The sequence below is a fragment of the Temnothorax nylanderi genome, unplaced genomic scaffold (genome assembly GCF_030848795.1).
Source record: "Temnothorax nylanderi isolate EJ_2023f unplaced genomic scaffold, tnyl_v1.0 TNYL_tig0002_pilon, whole genome shotgun sequence".
In the NCBI taxonomy this organism is placed as follows: Eukaryota; Metazoa; Arthropoda; class Insecta; order Hymenoptera; family Formicidae; genus Temnothorax; species Temnothorax nylanderi.
In genome coordinates, this window is record NW_027249064.1 from 384,428 (window position 1) to 407,018 (window position 22,591).

At 42.2% G+C, this 22,591-nt stretch overlaps 2 protein-coding genes across 17 annotated transcripts in view; one reads left to right on the top strand and one right to left on the bottom strand.

Moving 5' to 3' along the window:
* The window catches only part of Hiw (MYC binding protein highwire), a 176,297-nt gene that overhangs the window by 9,379 nt on the left and 144,327 nt on the right, over nt 1–22,591 (top strand). The window lies entirely within an intron of this gene.
* LOC139768527 (uncharacterized) lies at nt 413–22,262 on the bottom strand. 6 transcript variants are annotated; one of them, XM_071698802.1, is made up of 4 exons: nt 22,110–22,262; nt 21,916–22,000; nt 10,997–11,771; nt 413–4,122 (listed from the first exon to the last, which is right to left on the bottom strand). In XM_071698802.1, exons 3-4 carry the CDS (start codon nt 11,207–11,209, stop codon nt 2,752–2,754), a joined length of 1,584 nt encoding a protein of 527 aa, XP_071554903.1. In that variant the 5' UTR covers nt 11,210–11,771; nt 21,916–22,000; nt 22,110–22,262; the 3' UTR covers nt 413–2,751. The 6 variants fall into 6 exon arrangements, with proteins under 6 accessions (XP_071554903.1, XP_071554892.1, XP_071554937.1 ...); XM_071698791.1 differs by lacking the exons at nt 21,916–22,000; nt 22,110–22,262 and adding an exon at nt 17,758–17,905; XM_071698836.1 differs by lacking the exons at nt 21,916–22,000; nt 22,110–22,262 and adding an exon at nt 17,694–17,888.

A 22,591-nucleotide genomic window follows, 5' to 3' on the forward strand; every position in this document is an offset into this window, starting at 1 on the left:
ACAGTTTCTTTTTTATCTTGCAAAAGATTGTAGTGAAACGATGTTTTATTCATTCGTTGCGTGTTATAAGATGTCTTAAACAAGGCCGTGGTAAATAAGTCATAAATCCGCATGAATATCTGACGTTATCCAATCGCGGTGGCACATACGAATCGTGCATTTTAGTAAAACGTAAACATATAAAATATTCGTAGATAATTTCTGGTCAGTTAGAGTTTTATGTGACTTTGCTCACACACATTTAGTCATTGTAATTATATAATCATTTTTATTTGCAATTAACTTCGAAATACGAATAGGTAAAATTTAATTAATTTTCGCCAATGTAATAAACGGTATACGTATCTACTATTAACTGAAGGAATGTTAGCATGTGATCTCCTTGGAGAACAATCTTAATACGATTAGCAAGTACATTATTGGTATCGTCTTTATTGTACCTTCGGTCGTTCAATGCGAAACAAATTATACAGTCGGCGGCTGTTATATCACAGTCTCACGATAATTATAACTATATATGACATTATAAACTGATTTTGTTCACCACAACGATATAATTACACACGTATACACGCATACATACCTGCGCATACAGTTTGCATACGTCGCGGCGTATTGGACTCTGATCTTTCGATATTATTAGCGGGATGCTAATAAAACCTACCTTGGCGGAGTTCGAGTTATCGAGTATAAGAGGCACAAAAAGTTTTTTCCGAGGCTCAATTATCTTCTTTCATGCGCTCGAGACGAAGCGTTGCTTACCTCCGTCTTCAAGTGCTTCGAGTGCTTGGGCCTTCTGTTTAATAAATCAATTTTAACCGTACGATATATTACAGTTTCCGACAAGCTTTATTTTACTTCTTTTTCCGTAATCGGCAAATGCCTTTTTATGATTATCAAAATATTAGATCAATGTCGCGATATATGCCTCCTTTTAATTAAAGGGGAAAGGGACAGGAAAACGTTTATTTATTTTCATCGATTATGATCTAGGGGAATACGTTCGCTCATAATCAAGTCCTTTAAAATGCTTCCATTACACGCATAGATCAAACGCATCGAAGAATATTGCTATATGGCGGGATGTACATTTGAAGTAGGTTTTGTTTGGTTTTACAAGATCACCTGTTCCGCTGAAATTTTCCAGCGTTACGTTAACACACAGAAATTCCGCGGAACAATCGTAACGTTTTGATTACCGTGACTTACTTAAGATTAAATATAAATTATAATAACAGTAACAACAGTTTTTCTTATATCGCACAGTTTCAAAGCAAGTGTTTGCTTTAAATAAATGCATTAATAAAATAACATGATAACGAATTTACAGCAAGATACAATTAAAAATTAACTCACTGGTTTTAGTCTGGCGGATTTCGCTGTTTTCGTATGAAGCAGTGGCGGATTTACATTTTCAAGGGCTTGACGCTTACATTTCCAGGAGATTCTTTTAACAAAAATTAATTGAAAAATATATAAGAGTTTCTATATTTAGTAAAATTAATAAAAAGGCATTTATGTCAAAAAGTATATTTTAAAAAGAATAATCTTGTTTTAATTGACGTAATTATTTATTATTTATAAGCAATACGTTTTAAAGCTGAAAAGGGAAATTGAAAACACAATTTACCAAACGATATATGCCATTAACTTATAAATTCGCCACTGGTATGAGGTGTGGGGTATTCTTTATTTTAATAAATTGATCTTGCCGGTTTATTTTCGCTTTTTAACTTGTTACATTGCTATATCAATCTTCTTCTCTATAAAAACGATAGTTTGGAACGATTTTGATATGAAAGCTTATAGCGAAGAGTTTCATCTCCGACAGTTCGCTTTTTTCTCTTGTGTTCGAGAGATCAGAATTTTTATGGAGTTGACACGAATTATGTGTTGTGTCACTCCAGGAATGGCACAGTTGTCCAAGCGAGCGGTTATCCCATTTTTTTGCCCTTTCGTACCGTGATTTTCGCTCGAAACACTCACTAATGTTTCCTCGATAACCGCGCTATCGATCGATGAACTGAAAGCAACGGGAGTGCGAAAGGTCGGTCCAATCGCGTATCTTACGCAAGACAGCGAATTTAGTTTTCTCTACGAATTATGGCTCTTCTCCCTCTCTCTTCTGCTTCCTAAGTCGCATCGCTTCGACGAGGGTCTCGTTTCATCTTCCACGACACTGGCCCTCCCTCTTTCTTTTTCGAAAGTTTAATGATAAACTTAACTAGCTGCGGCGACCGATTACCCGAATTCGCGACTCGTTCTGAAAGAACTTTTTAATTGCCGTGACCGCTTTCGAGGTAGAGGACGGCTCAAGGAATGAAAAGAACGCGCGGTCTGAATAATCGGCGGCCGCAGATGATATGTGAATGGAAGCTTACGAACTGCGTTGTACTAGGAGAGACAATCGATTAAATTAAAAACGGGACACGATTCTGGGACTGCGTACATTTTCTGCGTTCTATTATACTCCAAGCGACAACGATTTACGCAGTCTATATTACGCACGCGAGTAACATCCGAGAAATTTCCCTCTCTCCATTGGAAGGACTCCTCTCACGTTCTCCGAGCACATTGGGTCTAAGTTTTTACGGTTACTGTTCTTCACTGGCGCCGATCGCGCGACGGCGTCTCTCGCAGCTCTCACAGCTTGTACACTCTAAAGCGGCTCGACGTTTCCGCCCACTCGAGTTCTTCTTCAACGGGAGCGACGATCGTGGGTCTTCTCGTCGAGCCGCCCGGGGCGTCTCGTTACAACTCGGTCGTGAGCGGCTCGGCCTTCTCGACGATCACGTGAAACTCCGTCTCTCGGTACAATCTGCCGTCCGGTACCACCATCGTTATCCTACTGTCGACCGGCGTGCCGGACGTTGCAGCTTCTCTGCCGATTACGCCGTTCTTCTTCGAGACCACGTCAGGTGCATTGGTCGGCACGCTGATCCATTTTTTCCTGTTGTTTCGTCGGCGTCTTCGACAGCACCAGACGATCAGACACACGCATACTATCAGGGCGAGAATAGCACCCACGATGATTAGAATGAAGACGAGCATGGAGCCGCCGAGCGAGCAATGACGCGCCTCGTAATCGACAAAGGTGATCGGCGCGCCGTCCGTTCCGCCGTCCAGACACAGGAAGGTCTCCGGAGTCTCGTTGATGGGCTCCTGCGGTTGCGATTGCGGCGGCACCAGCGAGTTTTCTCTCGCGTAGAACCGCGAGTAGACGTTCGTGTAGTTGAGCACATAGTTCTTCCATATGGGTAACATCTGGCAGTCGCATGGTTGCGAGACGATGAGATTGTCGAGCTCCAGTCGGAAGCTCGCGCGGTCGAACATCAGCGAGCCCTCCTCGAAGCTTCCAACGCTGTTGTTCTTGAAGATGAGGCCGTGCGTCGACGACGACGACGACGACGACGGCGGCGGTCTGGTCTCGCGATCCGCGCGAATACCTAGAAACGCGCCCACGCTGATGCTGCCGATGGTGTTGTTCTTGATGATAACGGCGCCGTCCGCCGTCACGTCGAAAGCCTCGCTTTCCAGGCTGTCGATCACGCAGTTCTGTATCGCCACCGTGCGCGGGCCCCTCACGATGAAGGCGTTGCTCCTCACGACGCCCATTCGCACGCCGTCCAACATGAACTTGTGATAGACCTCGATGTCGTTCATGGTGCGACTCGGCAGCTGGTCGCCGAATGTGCTGCCTATCACGTGCAGGTAGCCGACGTCGAACTTCTTAAAGGCCTGTGCCTCCGTCGTCTCGACGCGACAGTTCTCCAATCGTATGTTTTCCGTGTGAATTAAATTGGCGAACGAGAAGGCACTCAGCTGGCCGATCCGCACGTTTTCGAACGTGATCGCCTCGATGTCGCCGCGAAAGACGAAACTCGGCATCACGTCGATGCTGCTGTTCCGCACGGTGATCCGCGTGCGCGAGCTGGACGGCGACAGTTCGAAGCTTTGTCTGACCAGGGTCAGATTTGCCACGTTCGCCAGGTCCACCGATCGTAGTCCGGCCATTGAGACTAGACTTGAGTTCGCGAGGATCACGGATGAGCAGTTGCTCACCGCTATCCTGCTAGTGTGTGGACTCAGCCGTCTGTCCCCCTCCGTGGTTAGAATTAATTCCTGCAAATTAAAACAATCTTTTGTCAGGGACTTATTTTGACAGTATTTAATATCTATATTTATATCTACATTTAATTTAGCTACCTATATAGGAAAGAGCTGGAAACATAATTGTAATAATTACATTTGTTCCATTCGACCATTATTGTAGATTATTTTTCATTTACGAAAATAAAAAGATATTTTTGAAAGCAAAATATATTAAAGATAGTCGGGATAATACATTTTCTTTCTTTCGCCGAGAGATTAATCCTTGATATTATTAAGAGGAGAGGACACAGTTAACATTCGAGCGTAATCTGGTACGACGCAGTATACTGAGAGGGAGGTTTCTAATAGCTATAATTGAGAGGGAGGATCGAATAGCTATAATTGCAAGCAGGTCTAACTATCCTAATTATTCGCGACGTGCGCGCCCAGTCTCGCTAATTACCGTGAATAATATTGTTATCATAATTACGGAGGGAGCTTAATTTCGCGACATAGTAATCGTTCTCATCTTGCGCCCGTCGAAAGATACGTCGCAGAGATTATCGATTTAAACGAAAGTCACGTTTCCCTTCTTTTAGCCAGCTTTTTTTTCCCCCTATCGACTGTTCGCGCGAATTTACATCGAGCTATCGGTTCTGTTGGATTTTCCGCTCTGGCGCGTGCTAATACGTGTTTGCCCTTGCATACGAATTAGATGACTGCGCGGGATTATCCGCTCCGCGCGAACTCGTCACGTGTCGCGCACGTAAACGATGCACGTTCGATATATTGAACAGAGAACCGTTCTGTACATCTGCGCGGCGGATGGAATCGGAGGAAAAGCGACACGGATAATTTCGCGAGGCTCGCAGCGCGCCTCGCATCGTACACCATCGCGTCGAGCCACGTTATTGGAATGTTGCTCGCAATGTATTTCGTTGCCTCATTTATTCGCGCCGGTTGCAGCTTTCGTCGTGACGTCGGAATGTCGCCCGATAACGCCCGCCGACACCTAGTGCATCGAACGGTCGATCGCGAAACGCGCATCGCGACTCTCTGCTGCTTTGATTTCTACAAAGGGACCGTGCGAGATATCTCGTGTGCGTCGCTCGCGGCAACGTATGTTGCTCTCATTAATTATCTCACTTCTCTGCCTAATCGATTCTGTTCAAACGTTGTATTCCGAGAGAAAAAGAGAAATAATGGTTGGCATATTACCATCATAATGTCGTTAGAACAAATTTTTACTAATGAATTGCTTTTTTATAAATAAAGACGAAGATAAAACTGAAAGAACGATCTTTGGTAGGATTTCAATGCGGAAAAAATACGCGAGGCAAAATGTCCGTTGAATGGTAAAAATACAGAATAGAAATTAAAAAAGCGCGACATAGGCCGATGAAAGAAAAGGGCTTTTATGCTATTCTTTTTCAGGCCCTGTCGTTCTTACGCATTAATGTCTTGCTCCCCATTCGTTCCGTCCTACCTCTGTTCAAACTTCCCCTTTTGTTCCTGTCTCATTGTCCATGGCTACTTTTAGACGCGCAACGTCGAGCGGAGATTATCAACTAACGTATTGTACTTGCCTATTCCGAACTAAAATTTATCTTTATCTTGTTTGGGAAAATTTACCGGAGATGTATACAAAAGACACTGAAGCTTCAGCCTTTTTTTTCAGCCGTACAATCTTTGCGAAAAATCTTATTCAGAGACGTTTGCTAACACTTTTAAATCATACATCATGTGGAGAAAACGTCCGGACATTGTTAGTTTTAGATCCTTTTTTGAAGTTATGACCGTCTCTCCGGAAAATTCGATGACCTCCCAAGGCTATTGCATAGAGAAATGTAATTGGCTTCTTTATCATGACGGCTTATCTATCCAACGCATTTGACGTATCCCAAAAACATAAAATTTATAAATGGTGGGTAGGTCGTGTCTCAGATCGAATCATTGTCGTAACTCTGCAGGATCTCAAAGGACATCTGAATTTTCTTTCATGAGAATTTTGCGCGTTTCTTGAGAAACGTGAGGTAAGCTCTGCGGGAACCAGAAAGTACAGGGCGATGGCGCTTTTCTTTCGATCTTCAAGCAAACATATCTTTATTCCGTTCATATTTTCTGCTTTAGTTACGCTCGAGCAATCTCTCCACGGATGGTAGACTTTTCCTTCTTCCGTACTCTCCAGGCATTTTCACGCGTCACATTCCTGACCCTGTGTCCTTTTTCTCGTGCTGAGCGTGCGCTTGTCGATTACGAGAGGGATGATTCCCGGTGGGAATTAAACTCGAGCGCGGGCGTTAGTTCGCCTCGAACTAGTTTTCCCAGCAGTTTTTTGCATGTTCGCCGTGTGACATTTTCCCGACTGCATACTCGCGAGGAAATCTGCGCGACGGAGCGCGCGATTTCGTCAAGGGATAATCCGCGAGGAAATTACGAGCGCTCTAATGTCGATTATGGCAGTAATCGAAAGTGCCTTTTTACGTTTCTGATCGAACGGGAAAATGTTTGAGGGCTCGCCGCCGAATAGGCAGACACTTTGCTGAATGAAAGTGAAAATGAGATTGGTTTAATGGGTGGGATTAAGCTCATTGGAGAGAGATGCGATAGTCGGATCCTGCCGCGTGAAAAAGAAAGGGACAAGAGGAAACCTTCGGCTGAAACCGGAAACGAAACGGCGAAACGGAAAGCGCCAGAAATGGAACCGAAAGCTCTTTTATGATCCATAAAGAATTTATGCGCAACAATTCTTCCGTGATGACATCAAATTTGCCCGCAAAAATCCTCGCGTTGTCTGAACTTTTTGGACTCGTGTAATAGTTTTTAGTAGAAAATGATTAATGCGATTAATTTCGAGCAAATATCTCGCGTATGTTATCTAATTACTAAATTATGACCAATCTGCCGTTGATTCCCGATTATCGTTTTATTTTAATTAGTACTTCGCGCAAGAGCGACAATTCGATTTCCCATTAACAGAGATACTTAACGAAGTACTTTTACACCCGGAGCACTTCATTAATTTTCTATCACAATCCTGTTCATTACTATTAACTTATTGTACAGCGGAATAACCGCGATATTGCTACAGGAACCGATTGTTGCTGCTTAACCGTGCAATTTTATCCGTTGCAATTTTCTCGTGGATGGTACGGCACGTTCGCTCCGCCATCGTCTTTCCATTTTCCAAGTATTTTCATAACCGCGCGCGTCTTTTCCTTGGAAATGGCATCCTTACGTTTCCGACAGTATTTACGGCCGTTACTTTTACACCCCCGACCGGAACGCTCTTTTTTTTCGTCATTTTGTGTCTTATTCCGCCGTTTCTTTTGTTACGGCGGAGCGAGTAAGTTTAAGGTCGCGTTCGCTAAAAGGCAGCTTTAATTATTTACGCCCTCCGTCAATTATTCAACCCGCGACCAAGGACTTCGTACCCAGAGGATCCATCGGTGGGCTTCCATTGTTAAAAGGAGTTCAAAGCGTTTTCGATAATTTGTAAATCCAACTTCTTTTATTATCAGTATTATTAACTCTTTCTCGCGAAAGCAGATTCTATTACACATGAATTAATCACGACCACTAACCACAAACTTGGCGCCCTAAGATCTCTATTCTTTATTGTCTAGACTGTTAGTTTCTATAAGAATACATTTTGCTCAAAATGTATTCTTCTTAAGATCTTTGTGAGTTATATTTTCTGAGAAAATATTTTCGGAAAGAACAGGAAAATTAATTTTGCTATCATGAACCATAAATTTCATGAGTTTGCTGTATATCTTATATAAGATATATTCTTATTCTTTATTATTTCAACTGTTTTTTACAAATTTTTTTTTCTTAAAAATTTCTGAAGTTTTTGTATATTTACGTTATTATTTATTTAACTAATTTGTTACTATAACTCTGCATTTTGAGAAATAACGACACTTGAAAAGAAGTTCAAATTTGAAGTTTGAATCATATTAGAATATTAATTAATATCAAAATATTTGTTTGCACTAAAATTTTCTCTTCCATCACATTTCCTTCGTGCTCCCCGTTGCAGTGTAATTATGAGTTCGCTCCACACGCGTGATATGTCATCGATGATGAATGGGAAGCACGTTTTCGACCAATTAGCCGCGCAACAGAAATTCAATCCCGTTTCGAGCAATTTATATTCCTTATCGTTAGCGAGCCACTTCTTTCTTGTAATCCGCGTTATTATATCTTCCGCTCAACGATAAAGTCCGCACACATGGCTCACTTTTTGCTCTTATCCGTGCGCGAGTACAAGGTCGTCGAAACTGTCAGCGTATCAGGAATAGACACGCGTATAAATACATCGATAGATCGTTTCTCGCGAGCGTAAAGCTCGCTCGCTCGAGCTCATCTTCTTCCGGCCGGTCATTTCGTCACGCGCGCGCGAATTTTACGGTATTGTCGAATCGCTGGCAGCATGCGGCATGCACGCTCCTCGTGCACTCGAGCGGACACAAAGAACGCTTTATCGTGGAACAATAATGACAGCGAGAGACGTTGGCGAGGACGCGCGTTAACATTATCTTCGTCCGGGGTACGTTGCGCAGTAAAACAACGTCGTTGCATCGCGAAATATTTGCGCGCTTGGAGCAACGTGGCTGCGATTAAATTTCCGTGGCGTACACCAATCCTCTCTTTCTCTCGCTCTCTCTCTCTCTCTCCGCGCGACGAATACGAGATTCGTTTGCGTACCAGTACCGCGATACTGGAATTATTCCCGCGTGTAAAATTGATAAAATCTCGGAGTTTTAAATCAAATAACGCGAGGGACTTTAATTGTAGTAACAGGGTTGATTGTTTTATCTTGTCGCGTAATCGTTAAGCGCGATATATATACTCGTATATATTCCATGTAGCCATCCCCATCGCATTCATTACTTTCTTATCGTATTATTACTTCAACCTCGTACTACCGTTCGCTTCTCCATCGCGGGCGAAAAAGACGGAAGTTGGAAAGAGCAACGCTCGCGAGCAGAGAAAGACGGAAGAAGGACGAGGAAAGAAACTTTGGCGAAGTCGAATTTCAAACTCTCATCACCAGGAGAGAGAGTCTCCAAATTTATTCAATAAATTCCGGCGGTGGAAAAAGCGATAGTACTCGCGTTACCGTGTTTCTCCGCTTTACTTCGCCTCCGCTCGTGTATTCGATTCGATTTAACGAATACCGGTTTCCGGACAACTTCCAGTTCCAGCGCGTCACGAAGAAAATTCTCCTCGGTGCACGAAGAAGCGCCGTTCTCGAGTCCGACTGGTGCTCGTTTATCGCGATATCGCGTTGCGATTATGAATCATCCGTGCCTTTAGCGCGTAGCTGCACGTAGGCAGACGCTCCTTGATCGCGCACCGGTGTTCCTTTAATATCGCGGATGGCCGGAAGCGTCGGAAACGCGGGCCGTACGAAGAACGAACAGCTCGCGTGATCATAGATCGCCGAGGGATCGCCCGCTATTTTTTTCCCCGCTCGAACGAACAGGGTGCGCGGCCGCCGGGGGATAAACGCGAAACATTTACGAGAGGGTGGAGAAGGATCGGCGGATTCTACCTCGTACGCGTACGTATCTACCTGCCTGCCCTTCTTGCCCGCGCGAGACCCTACCGATTTGCGTAAACACGCTCTAATTTATGGGGGTTTCCACATCCCTCCGTCGCAGTTGGGACCCTCGCGATTTACGAGAACCCCCCGCGTAGTCAGGAGATTAGGCTCGTTTTGGCTGATCACTCTTCTATTTTCTCTCTTTCTCTGTCTTTCTGATTTACAATGCCGATCAGTTTATAACGACAATAGGAGTAAAGCGAGCCTCGGAACGCGGTTATTACTTTTCGATTCTTGTCGTTGCTTCGAGCGATATGCGGCACCGAAGACATCGCTGTGATCTCGAGGAAACATTTTCTCTTGTATTTTTTTTTCCTATCCTTTCCTCTCGGCCGCGGAAGAGATCGGGTTTTACGATTTCACCATCGCATGGAGCTACCCGCGGTACCGCCCCTTTATCTCCCCGTCGGGTAATTCGCAAATGGAATAACGTCCCTCGCGGAACAAAGGACGGCCAGACAGAGCCCCGTGTCGCATTGTCTGAGATTTTTCGTGCGATAGCGATAGACCCCGTCGCGGTTTTCGCACGAATTCGTTGTTGGGAGAGAAAGAGAGAGAGAGAGAGAGAGAGAGAGAGTGCGCGTGAGAATACTTCTATCTTCTATCGTCCTTCGCCGTATCATTCTGATCGTTTGAGGTGGAAAGGTAGGAAAGATCGGAGACAGAGATCGGACGACTCTCATCCGATCGGGGCGTTGAAACCATTAGAATGAAAAGTACCGAGTTAACCCTAGAACCCGACCCTGAAGTTCGAACGGCTCTACCGGAAAATAGATGTCTATAAAATTGCGTTTCCACGTAAAAACTACGAAGGAATATTTTAAAGAGAATTATTAATATTATCAGAGAGTGAGAGAGAATTTTTCTTTCCGTATAAAACGAAACGTAAAAATATGAGAGCAGCAAATAAAACGAATAATTATAATTAAAATATGATAAGTGTATATTTAACAGAGATAATAATTGTTCTTTTTTAGATTTTACCCGCTGTATTATTCTACCATAATTATAAATGAAATACTCAAAATGTGCGAGTATTTATTATATGAATAAGGGTTCGAGTTACATGTGTTTTCGTTCGTGTTGAACAGAATCGGGTTTCGAATTAAAATACGAGAAAAGAAAATATATACTTCCTTGTCTCGGAGCCGAAAGATACGAGGCCTAGATCTACGTTCCTGATAAGGAGAGTACTTTTTCGTCGGCTTCACGCAATATCAAGCCGAGATTCAATCGAAAATCGACTCTCTCGCGAATACTTATCAGAGATACGATTTGTGTCGAACCTACCTCTCCCTCCTCCTTGCAGTCGCAGGTCAATCTGCCGTAGTGGTCGCAGGAGCAGGGCGGATAATCGCACCTGCTGGCGGAGTTGGTCAGGACGCCCTTGAGTAAACTGCTCCAAAAGAGTCCTAAGATCGCGCTGCCTAACACATATCTCGTTGCTCCCATTTTGCGCCTCTCGCTCGCTCCTTCTTCCCCTCCTCTCTCTCCTTCTGCCATGCGCTCAAAGAGTTCCCTCTTCTTCTTCACGCCACTTCTTCTTTATTACCGGCTGTTTTATACCAAGCCGGCGTCAGGCAATTTCACGTCGAGCCGACCGTTAGGTCGCCCCGACATGTCTGCGCTTTAAATCTGCACCGTCGAATCCGACGCTTTCAATTTTCGCCTTGGCTTAGCGTGCGATTAAATGCTGACTCGCTCGCGCTCGCGATTAATGTCGCTTGCACCACGAAAAACTATCTCGATTTAGTCGTGGCACGTGACATATGCCACGCAACATTACGTGATTCGATCATAATCCGCGTCCCGTCTTTGGATGAATTCATGCCTCTCAATGACGACGACGATCGCGCGGTACAAGTATCCTTGAAGCTCATTCGAACCGCCGACTCGAGAAATCTTCTACTACAACATTCGTCTCGATGCTTCGCTTCCTCGTTGGGACGTTGGCACGATCCAATTTTGCCGGTGACAGTGTGCAACGTTCTCGAACATTGCGTCGCCTCATCACAAGAGTTCTTCCTCTCTTCGATCTTATTCTTCTGGAAACGATAGTCCGTCTCTGTAAGGATAGAGAAATTAGAAAACCTTGCATTTCTCACTCTCTTTTATCTTCTCTTTTAGCATTAAATTTTTTTTGACATCGAAAACTTGCGTTCTCACGGAGAGTGTTTTTCTGTACATTTAATAACTTAATAAAGCGAAAATTAGTTGACGATTTTTCCGAGAAGACACGTCGACGTCGCACGACGATACCGAACGATAACGTTTTTGTCTCGATTTTTAAAATAATACCACGTTGCGTTATCACGCTCGATCATATAGGAACGGACGAACTGTTGAAAAGTGCCACACGATACCGCTGCATCAAATGACGGGCGTCGCAATATCCGATGATGATAATCCGCGATCTGCCACTCGGATACTCTTCCACTATATACCGTTGCGTGACTAATCGTGCCTACATTCCTGCGTTATCAGACTGCTCTCGCTCGACATGACGTGGTTCTGTTTACCGTACAAATATGTCAACTGCCGTTACTGTAAACTTTTCGCGTTAGCGTTCCACGAACATGCTTCTCGGTTATTTATGGTAGTTTTGCAATGCAACGAAAAAATCGTCTTATTCATTGGCCTCCTCAACAACCTCCTAAACTTAGTAAATTAAAAACAAGTAAAGCTTAAGTTTTGTTTAAAGAGAAATACCGAGTAACAAACGATTTAAAGCTGATATCATTTTTCAAGATATTTTGGAATAAAATATAAAGAATATTCGTGTAATGATAATTGTTGAAGAAAATATGAAAACATAGTTTACACTAATTTCAAGGACTTAAAAATATATTTTAATAAATTTAATTACGAGTCAGTACAACGAGTTAAAGTATCTTATAGGATACATCATCAAGTTTAGAATTAATTATTAAATTAATTAATCTGTGCTTAATTTAATCCTTATGTTTTGATGTAACAAATGTAACATTATTTTCTGTTTCGAAGTTAAATAAATATAATCCGAAAAAACTCCTCCAGGAAGTGTACTTGTAACTTATAACTAGGAAACTCTCGCCACAGATGGTCAATGAAATGTATCTTTGATATCTTCATTTCTCGTTGAAATAAAGTTTGGTCTATTCGGGCAATAACAACAAAAAAAAAAGAAAGAAATGGCATGAAGTGGAAGCGGGCGCGATCGATAAACGTGAAAAGAGCGTTGTGAATGAAAGGCGGTCTCACTCAAAGGATTCGAGAAGAATTTCCCTTTACGGTCGAGTCCTTCGAATGACGACCGTTCAAAATTCTTCCGGTCCGGTTTTCAGTCTGCTTCTCGGCTTTTCGCTCTACTTTCAGTAGCAACGAAGAGATACCTCACTATTAATGCGGTACTTTTACTAAGCTAATTGCTCATTGCATTAATTAAGAATTACAAAAAAATCTTAATATTAAGCTTGGTAAAAATTACAAGTTAGAACCTTTGAGCTCCTGAGATTTACATCAATTATATTTTCGTATATGTTCTTATTAATTTATGAATAGTGTATCGATAAATAATAAGTAAAGCTTTTACGTTTATTGACATATTTGTAAAGTAAACGCTTACATTCTTCATAAGAATATTTATATCGGTTTTTGTAGTTTTGCCACGTTGGTGTTAATTCTCGCTTCATTACTCATCCCGTTATCGTTCGCTTTCAACAACAGAGATAATAATATCGCGAGGGAAAACTCATATATCGCTGCATAGACCGGTAGATCATTTTTAATTAACGAATATTCACTGTTCATCGACGCAACGATCGAGAAAGAGAAAGAAAGAGAGAGAAAAAGAGCAGGTGCGCGGCAGTCGTTTGTGTACGATTAATTGACCGGTAGCGGGTCACCCTCGGCGTCGCTTTTGCGGCAACTATTAACGCACAAGCGAAGCAGGGCAGAGAAATAGAGCCAAAGAGAGTGAGCGTATATGCCGTAAAAAAAAAAAAGAGAAAACACCGAAACGGGAGTTAGATAACGAAATCGATACGCTGTGGACGGACGGAGACGAAAACGCAAATTATTCTAAGCCGACGATGGAATGGATCCCATCTCCGCGCGGTACAACGATTAAACGTTTCGACCCATCTGATTTACGCCTCGTTAATGGATATTCATATATATTCCGAGTCCGAGACTCGAGATCGGGTAATCGGAAAGGCCCGCATATTTATCGTTCCTGAAACATACGGCTGAATGAAACAGATAGGCCCCGTCTCTCTTGCCTCTTCGACACGCGACACGATAAGTAAGGTACGGGGTGAGGTACGTGTAGGAGTAAATCGTTTCCGATTACGTGACTCTTCCTCTCGTACGACGTCGATTCACCAGCAATATACGTACATATATATGCGGCAAGTCGTCGACTTCTCGCGCCCCATTCGGCTGTGCGCGACTGCACCGGAATACCGTATGCGATTCCTCACGGCTGCATGCAATTTGAGGAAAGAGAGAGAGAGAGAGAGAGAGAGAGAGAGAGAGAGAGGAGAGAGAGAAAAGGCGATGACGATCTTCCGCGAGCGGTCCATCCCCCGTTTCGAGACATTCGCCTTTATTCCTTTGGCAACGTCTTATCTTCCCATCCGTTTTATCGCCGCGACTTGTAAGAATTGTCCGCATCCTCCCGGGAAAGCGTTCGCAGACGGCGATAACGATAAACGAGGCCAGATCAGAGGGAGAAATAGTGGAGGAGAAATGCCGAGATTCAACCCTCACAGTAGCTTACGAAGATCCTGGGAGGAATAATTTTTCCGTACGCAAGGATTAAGCTAGGATTTCAGGACTGCGATCCGCTTGATCGCGAGACGAGGGTTAATCCGACAATGATTTGACCAAAGGTTCCGTCTCATCCCCGCGTTCTCGATAGATAAATGTTGAAAAGAGAATACTTAGCTCCTTTTTAATTAAAAATTATTTCGTGCATTCCTAATTCTCTTTCTCTTTCTCTTATCTTTCTGTTTTTCTCTCTCTTCGTTCAGAATATGTTTATATTATAAATTGTACAATTTTATATGCATGGCACGTTCGCTAAATAGCGAATTTGTTAAATAGTTCAAGAGCTGTACACACAATCCAATAGTAGAATGTTTGTCTCATTATAACGAGGAAATAGTTGGTTGAGTTTCATCGAGCTGGTTCTGACCCGTTTCGATTATTTACATATTAAAATGATGCGATTTGAATAAAGTCGGCCGTCATTAGAGGTGCACATGACGTGGTTGACGAATTAATGCGGTATTATAAGGGGAGAGGAGGAATACATAGCGACGGGGCGGGGGCGGGTTATGTACATCGATTATTGATAAGCTCTCCCCCGGTGTCGCGTTTAGCTAATTTAACCGAAGCGTTCGAGTGTATTTCGATCGTTTGGCGTGGCCGCGTTTTAGTCGCAATTTTCGGCCGTGCAAAACACGGCTGCATTTTCAAGTTTTATCGAAACTCCGAGATCGCCGGCCCACTTCATTGCACTTTCATTCCGGCGAGTGACGAGGCGCGTTTTGCGCGATTTTTTATCCGTAATCGGAAATAGAACAGACGCGTTGGAAAATGCTGCAAATAATCGCATATTTCATTTCTACACTGGTTATTCGCATGTAATGAAATTGCATTCTTCCGAAAAAAATGCAGATATACTACTGGCAGTTTTTGATAATTAAAATTGTTATATGTTAATAATTTCGCCGGTTTAATTTGCACTTGCGTTTCATCATTAATCTGAAATTGTCAATTTAAGGATAATTTTTATTTAGCAGTAAATATGTGAATGTAAATATATGCAGTAATGCTTTTTAGTTAGGTTATTTACTAATGCATTTCACCGCGTCACTATTTTCGAATGCAGTTGCATATCGCGCGCCTCGTATACCAGCCAAACATTTCCAATGACGAGCCGAACACGCCAGGATCGAACTGTCGGTTTTGCGCGTGTGAAAAATAAAATCACGTGTGTCAAGCGATACGGTGTAACGGTCCGATGATTCTGTTTGAATAGAACGCAGGTTTGTACAGAGACGCGTCTACCGCGGCACTTGCTCATTTCCATGTTTGTTACGATAACGAATGGCGGTGCTTTCGAACGCGAATGAAAAATATCGGTTTTGTTCGTTATCGATATCACGTTTTTAATGCGACACACGACTGATATCGGCACGGAATTGACGATAACCTACATTACGGGAGAACACGCTCGACCGCCTTTTCTAAACGACACATTTTTCTTCGTGCCTGTCCATCCTCTCTCGCCCCCGAATGATCTGTCACGTAATGAAGACTTTATGCTTGTTGACTTGGAAGATAAATTTTTGTTTTACGAGCAGTCGTGTACCGATTTCGCGTTGATATACGATTATAAAAATTGATATTTCAGAAATTGATTTCTGTGCATTAAAAAAGAATTGCTGAGCGAACACAATTTACCGTGTAATTTTTCATCTTTATTTTATATCGCGCATCCAAGGAAAATGTTTGTCGCAAAATTAGAGATATCGTGTTATCAATGTTCATTTTTTCGATCAGTAAACGATCTAAACATAGCGTTATCGCTAGAAGTCAAAGAGCAATAGGCTTTCAATTTTGCAACAACATATCGTTTTTCTCTTAATCGTGCGATATCTGGGCAAGTAGTTCTCAGCGGTTGCTGTTTTTCCTTCGGGAATGCAATATCTTTCGATGTTTCTCGATTTAATCCAGATGCGGTATATAATTTGCACCGCTGCGGCCCTGCGGCTCGTAACTCAAGTAACGTTATGCATGCAACGCAGAGAGCAACGCCGGGTGGAATGTTTAGTCTCGCAGCATTGTTTTCAATTTCGAGATAACAGTAGGCGAGAAGGGCAAAGCCCAGCCGAGGGTACTCCAACATTGTTACATCACGAGAGCCCTTGTAGAGAGGGCCACGAATATACAATAAATTTCTTTCCGGAATTTTGCGGTGCAGTTTACGAGACCCGCCTCAAACATCCAACGTCCAGAATTCGATGCGGTCGTCAAGAAAATTTTCATGACTCGCATTTTTCACGAACGAGTCAATATTTTACCTGCGCGATGAGTTTGACGTACAGGAAGTTAATGGAAAATTTTTTTGTTAAAAAAAAAAAGAGAAAAATATTCACGAACTCTCCGCAAATTCTGTACAGAGATACATTCCAACGCGTATATCGGTAGTCTGAAATTCAGGCAATCAGCACATCTGATAATGCTTATACGACAAGTGTAACGTCGACCTTATTCGCGTGACGCGACAATTAAGTCTTCTGGGTGGCGGCGATTCTTTCCTCGAGGGGAGGACAGGACGGGGCAGGGTTAGCTGTGAGAAACGAGCAATTAATCGACCCTGCAGCTGGCGCGGTTGTAGAAGATAGCCCGCACCATGCCACGTGGGAAATCAAGTATTACGCTCTCGCGCGATGATCCATTCGAGCGAGCCTCTCTCGGGCGTGCGATCGTACGGAATAAACTCCAGCCGTCGCGACGGCTAGGCGGAATTTCTCGTCTCGTCGCGCGACGACGACGTTGGTAGCCGCCGTGGACGGTCGATCGACTTCATGGTTCAATGCCGCGGTTCGACCTGACGATTTATTTTACGACCCGGCAGACCGAGCGCGACTTATTTTATGCGGTCCCGGCAGAAAGGCGGTGGTTTGTATTCCGACGCGTGATGCAGCTGCCGCGTGACGCCAATCGCGTTATGCAATACGATTGCGTCGTATTCGTTCGCGTGTCACGTTGAATTTTTGTATGGGATACATCGGGAAAAAAACGTTACAAATTTCTCTGTATTCAAGAAGCATGCCTATGTCCCTTTTGCGGCGTTGAAGAAAAAAAAAATCTCTCGCTCATTTAACACTGATTGACGTAAGAATTGGTATTGCTATCGGGGATGATCATGTATTTCTAGGCTCCTTTTTTCATCATCGGAATAATTTTCCTTCACTCGCGCGAGCACTACGCTCACATCGGCACAGCAGAACACTCCTCTTGAGCCGATTATCCGGTCCCTTACGGACGAGAACACTTACAACGAGATGTGCGTCAAGCTGAAACGGAGCCTCGGCTTTTACGTTAATCCCGCGCACAAGCGAACCTCGCGACGCGTCGTCGTCGACGCGCTAACAGCGACTGGCCGCCTTTCGAATTCGCGGCTGGTTTGCACCTCGGCGACGGTTATCGCGCGACACGAGTATCCTCTCTCTCTCTCTCTCTCTCTCTCTCTCTCTCTCTCTGTGCTTCCCTTCTCCTACGCCACCCATCTCTTCCCTCCAGAGTAAAACGCATCCCCACCGAGCTCGGCAAACTTCCCTCCCTCGATCGGCACTCAGTACGTCCTCTGCTCCGTTGCGGCGCATCTCGTGCTCCTGTTCTCGCTTTGCCTCTCTCTATGTAAATCCTCAAGTTTTTTTTTTAAACAAGTCTTTAATCTCTGAATACTTAAATCTCTTAATACACGATGATATCTCGTATGGATAATATATGTATAAACTTGGTATCGATATTTAACCAATCATGATCGTTCGCATTCTGTCGCATATTTTACAGATATCTTCTTTCCAAGATTTGTGTCGTGTTTATTCATGCAATGAAAAGTTCCGTCATTATTAACTTTTCGTACATTTTTATTGGCTCAATATTTTCTTTTTTCTTTATCTCTCTTATATTTCTTTGCGTCTTATTTTTCTTATTATATACTTCTTAGAGTATACAGTAAGTCCACTTCTTTTTCCTGAAAGATGGGAGCGGGAGATTTACATTCTTGATCCGCTAGCCAACTTTTTTAGCGTGCCAATTATTTTTCATGAATATTTGAGTGAGTTAATATTTATTATTATTTTTATTGTGTAACTTTTACCGAAATAACGTATCAGTTTATTTAAAAAATCGAAAACGTCATTGTTTTACTTGAATTAATTTTTTTTTCTTATCTCATTATCTTTCGCGACCCTTTTCGACTCTTTTTCCTTACGTTTGCAAACTTCTTATCAGTCACAACCGATAAGACACGACTGATATAAGATACTGTTAAGTCTCGATGCTTTGGCTCCTACGATATTATCTTTCTTTGGTATTAACGAATAATTTATTACCAATCTTTGCGGGGAAAAAATGTGGCAGTATTTTAGCGTATTATAATTGAGATTTCTCGTTATGAGAGAAGACTCTTTTAACGAGGAATCAGTATTCTTTGTTATCGAGAGGTTTTTTATTCTTCATTTATTTGTTTGTGTTTTGTATATAAATGTTAGACCTATGATGTATCAACAGTTTGCACTTTGTATTTGTTATTAGAATCAGATCGGAAAGGCGAGATATTTAAATGAAGTCGGAAACGAAGTTTGATAAGCTAATAACTGCATTGAGTTATCCGAGTTGACAACCCATGATAAATTGCTTCTGATAAAAGCGTACCACTATTTCATATTTTGATGTTCATTTTCCCTTGCATTTCGTAAATCTTTAATAATGTTTAAAGATTTATGCGAGAAGACCAATGCGATTAGCGAATGAATTTTTAACAATGTTGTAGATTCAAAATTCTGACCTATTGTTAATTAACTTATAAATTCCGATTGTCTCTGTATTATTAGATATCTCATATTGGATAAACGTGAATCGTGGATTGTCATACAAATTGGGATACAAAGCTTCGACAATGGAAAAACTAACGAGATTGCGGAACGTTCCTCTCCTCTTATTTTGAAAATTGATTTCGCCATTTACTTTTCTGACAAGATGTCACGGATGACATCGCGGCGCTTTAAAATCCATACGACGGCTTTCAACGGATGTTACTACTCCCGTTGCTTCGCGATATTTTGACAGCCATGGATTTTCGGGACATTGGATTTCCGTCCTACATTGATCCGCTTCGAAAATCTCGTGGGGGGTTTACAAAAGGAAATACAAGCAGAACGCACGCGACCTATACCATTCATTTCCGTAATTGTACGACGCTTCGTAACTCGATAACGGCGATTTTTTACAACTGATTTCTATATTGTGAGAATACTGTCCAGATTGTGACCGTTTTATTCTGTGGTGCAAAAATATTTCATGATAAACACCGTTTCTACCATGTTTATTTTAATATTTAGATTTATCTTTTTCCTACTTTTTTTCCACCGTCGTATTATACTCCTCGCACACCATTAAACTTCGTGCACATTGATAAACGATAAACGATGAGCTTCGAATTCTGAAGCGAGACGTGGAAATTTATTTATGAAAAATAATTCGACGAGAGTAACTCGATGAACGTGTACATGACGACCAGAATGATAACATTTATAATTCAAGTTATCTTGAAATATAATTGAAAATTAAAACTAGTGAAATATTAATAAAATTCTGAAATTAAATTTTGTTATAATATAGCTATTTCTATTTATTGATAATCATAGAAATGTTATTAACAATTATTACAACCTACACGGAGAGAATTTTTTGTTATATTTTACCCTTAAATTCACTACAAACTTGGGTCAACTTGGCAACCAAGGAATTTTTAAATAATACAAAAGACATTTTACAAACAACGTGATAAAAATTACCAAGCAGATTGGTAAATTTTACAAAATTATTGAAATTTCCTAGATATATTTTAGTAAAATTAATCAAACATATTTTATATTTTAATGTAATAGATATTAATATTTTTTATTATTGTAGATATTAATTAGAATAGCTCGCATAAACATCTTGGTGGTACATGTTGGTCCCACAACTACCATGATTTCAGGGTAAATTTTAAGAGAGAAAATTCTCTCCGTGTAATAATGTGGAAGATCGATCCTACTGTGAACTCTGGTTGGTTTCACGCAACACCACTGTTTATCGGCGATGTATACAATTTCATTGAATAACGCATGTTTGTTAATTTTATTTAGTAACTAGCGTGCTTACTCACCTCCCCATTCATCGCTCGCAAGTCATCGCTTATCGCTCGCTGATGTGCACGCGGCCTTACATTACACTTGTACCCAGTTTCGTCTCCGTGCCGCGAAGCATGTCGCGACACAATGTTGCGTTGAAACCTCGGGCCGAAATCTCACGCGAGGGATCACGCGGGTCAACTTTTCACCTTCAAGTTCGCGGAGACCCTGGCGGGAACCCGATAAGAAACATATTTCGATGATCGATTTGTCGCAGTGCCGTCCCGCCTGTATACCCTATCCGAGGACGCCGACGTTGCTCTCGGTGCAGCCAAACGTCATATCGCACGAGTAAAATATCGAGAAGCTTGCGATCTGACTGTCGTTGAAGATTAATCGTAACCGTGGCTACTTTCGATAGATTTTCCAATTTCGTTATGACGTTGAAAAAGTAACGTGACTTCGTGTAGGGGCGATCAGCTAGACGGAAATGAACGATCGAACGAAGGGTACTAAGTATTCTAATTGATACCACTCGCCGTGATCTCGATTGATTATCGGTCTGTCGTTTGGTATGACATATTACTCGTACTACACGATTACATCATCAATTTTTTATTTGACCTAAACCGGTGATTAATTACTGGTATATACAGGTGTGACCTATTTAGAACGGTAAATTCGATAAGCTTACCAAAAAATATTATATTGATTTTTATAATTATTCTTACACGAAGTGCAATTCTATAACACGAATGGTAACTTTTCTATCTATTTTCCTGATTTCTTAGCGAATTTCTTAGCAACTTCTGAACGTTCGCTTTTCTTTCGAACTTTAAAAGAAAACTCAATATTTATGAGTTTACTATTTTCAGTACGGGGTTTTTATTGAAAACCCGATGCTTATACTTATTGTTAGTTTCAAAACGATAATGCTTCGCGTACTTTTATGCCGCGATATCATTAAAAATTCACTCATGTTATACGTTTATATTTCTTGGGAGAAACGCTTTTGCCAGGCCGATATAATTTTTCCGACGTACTCTAACGATTCTTTCAGAGATGCTTCAAACATTCATACGTTCGGTACGAGCTTCTCTTAGAAAAAAAGTGAGCCTACTGTATAACATTGTCATGAATTCAACCAAGAGATGGCTTTTTGCGAGTGGATCTTGCAAGAAGGACAGGAGGAAATGCGGCGGCGAAATGCACCTAGTCAAATGGAGCTTGTGCACGAGAACGCTCGCTCAGTGTTCCGAAATGCACCTGAAAATTTGTTTTACCGCGCGGTGAAAACAAAAGTGTACATACCCTCGCCAAATGGGAAAACTTTGTGGTCCGACGATGAAAGGGATTACGTGAGCATGTTGCATCCACTACACGTGTACGCACTATCCTACGTGTCGAATACAAAAAACGAGATATACAAATAAGAACTCACTAGAGAATTTTGAACTTTATCTTGGATAATAAATAATAAATTAACAAAACGAAGAAACACTTACTCGCCCCGAGTAATTCTTTAATTGGCTAGGAACATCTCCATATAATCGCAGATTCGTTTATTAAAACTTCTTTCATTATTATTATTATTTCGATTGGGAGTAGATCGCGGATGAAAGGCTCAGAGTGAACTCCTGCTTCGTCGGAACTGAAACAAGCTATTCGGTCAATCATTCGACATTGTTATTTTAGCACAGTCACTGAAGTGAAGCGTGGAAGCATTAATTACTTACGCGTCAGTAGTTCACTTGAAAATAGCTCCGTGTCAGCTGACGTGAAGCAAGAATTCCCACTAGAAGTGCGAAAGGTTAACGGTTAACGGAAACGATATTTCCATGCGCGTCAGTGGAGGATATGAAGCCACCCCGCCTCGTCAGTAGGAGATCCCGATGTGGAGGAATTCGCGTCTGAGCGAACGTGCCGGGGGGGATGAATTGAATCGCGCGCAGCGCTAAGAAAGGTAATCGTTGCCGAGGGTGGCGGC

Bases quoted from the DNA above. Each gene is read 5' to 3' on its own strand.
- LOC139768527 (XM_071698802.1), bottom strand. From the start codon at position 11,209: ATGGCAGAAGGAGAGAGAGGAGGGGAAGAAGGAGCGAGCGAGAGGCGC. The intron at 4,123-10,996 runs GTAGGTTCGACA...TTTAATTTGCAG, and splicing joins ACTGCAAGGAGGAGGGAGAG to GAATTAATTCTAACCACGGA.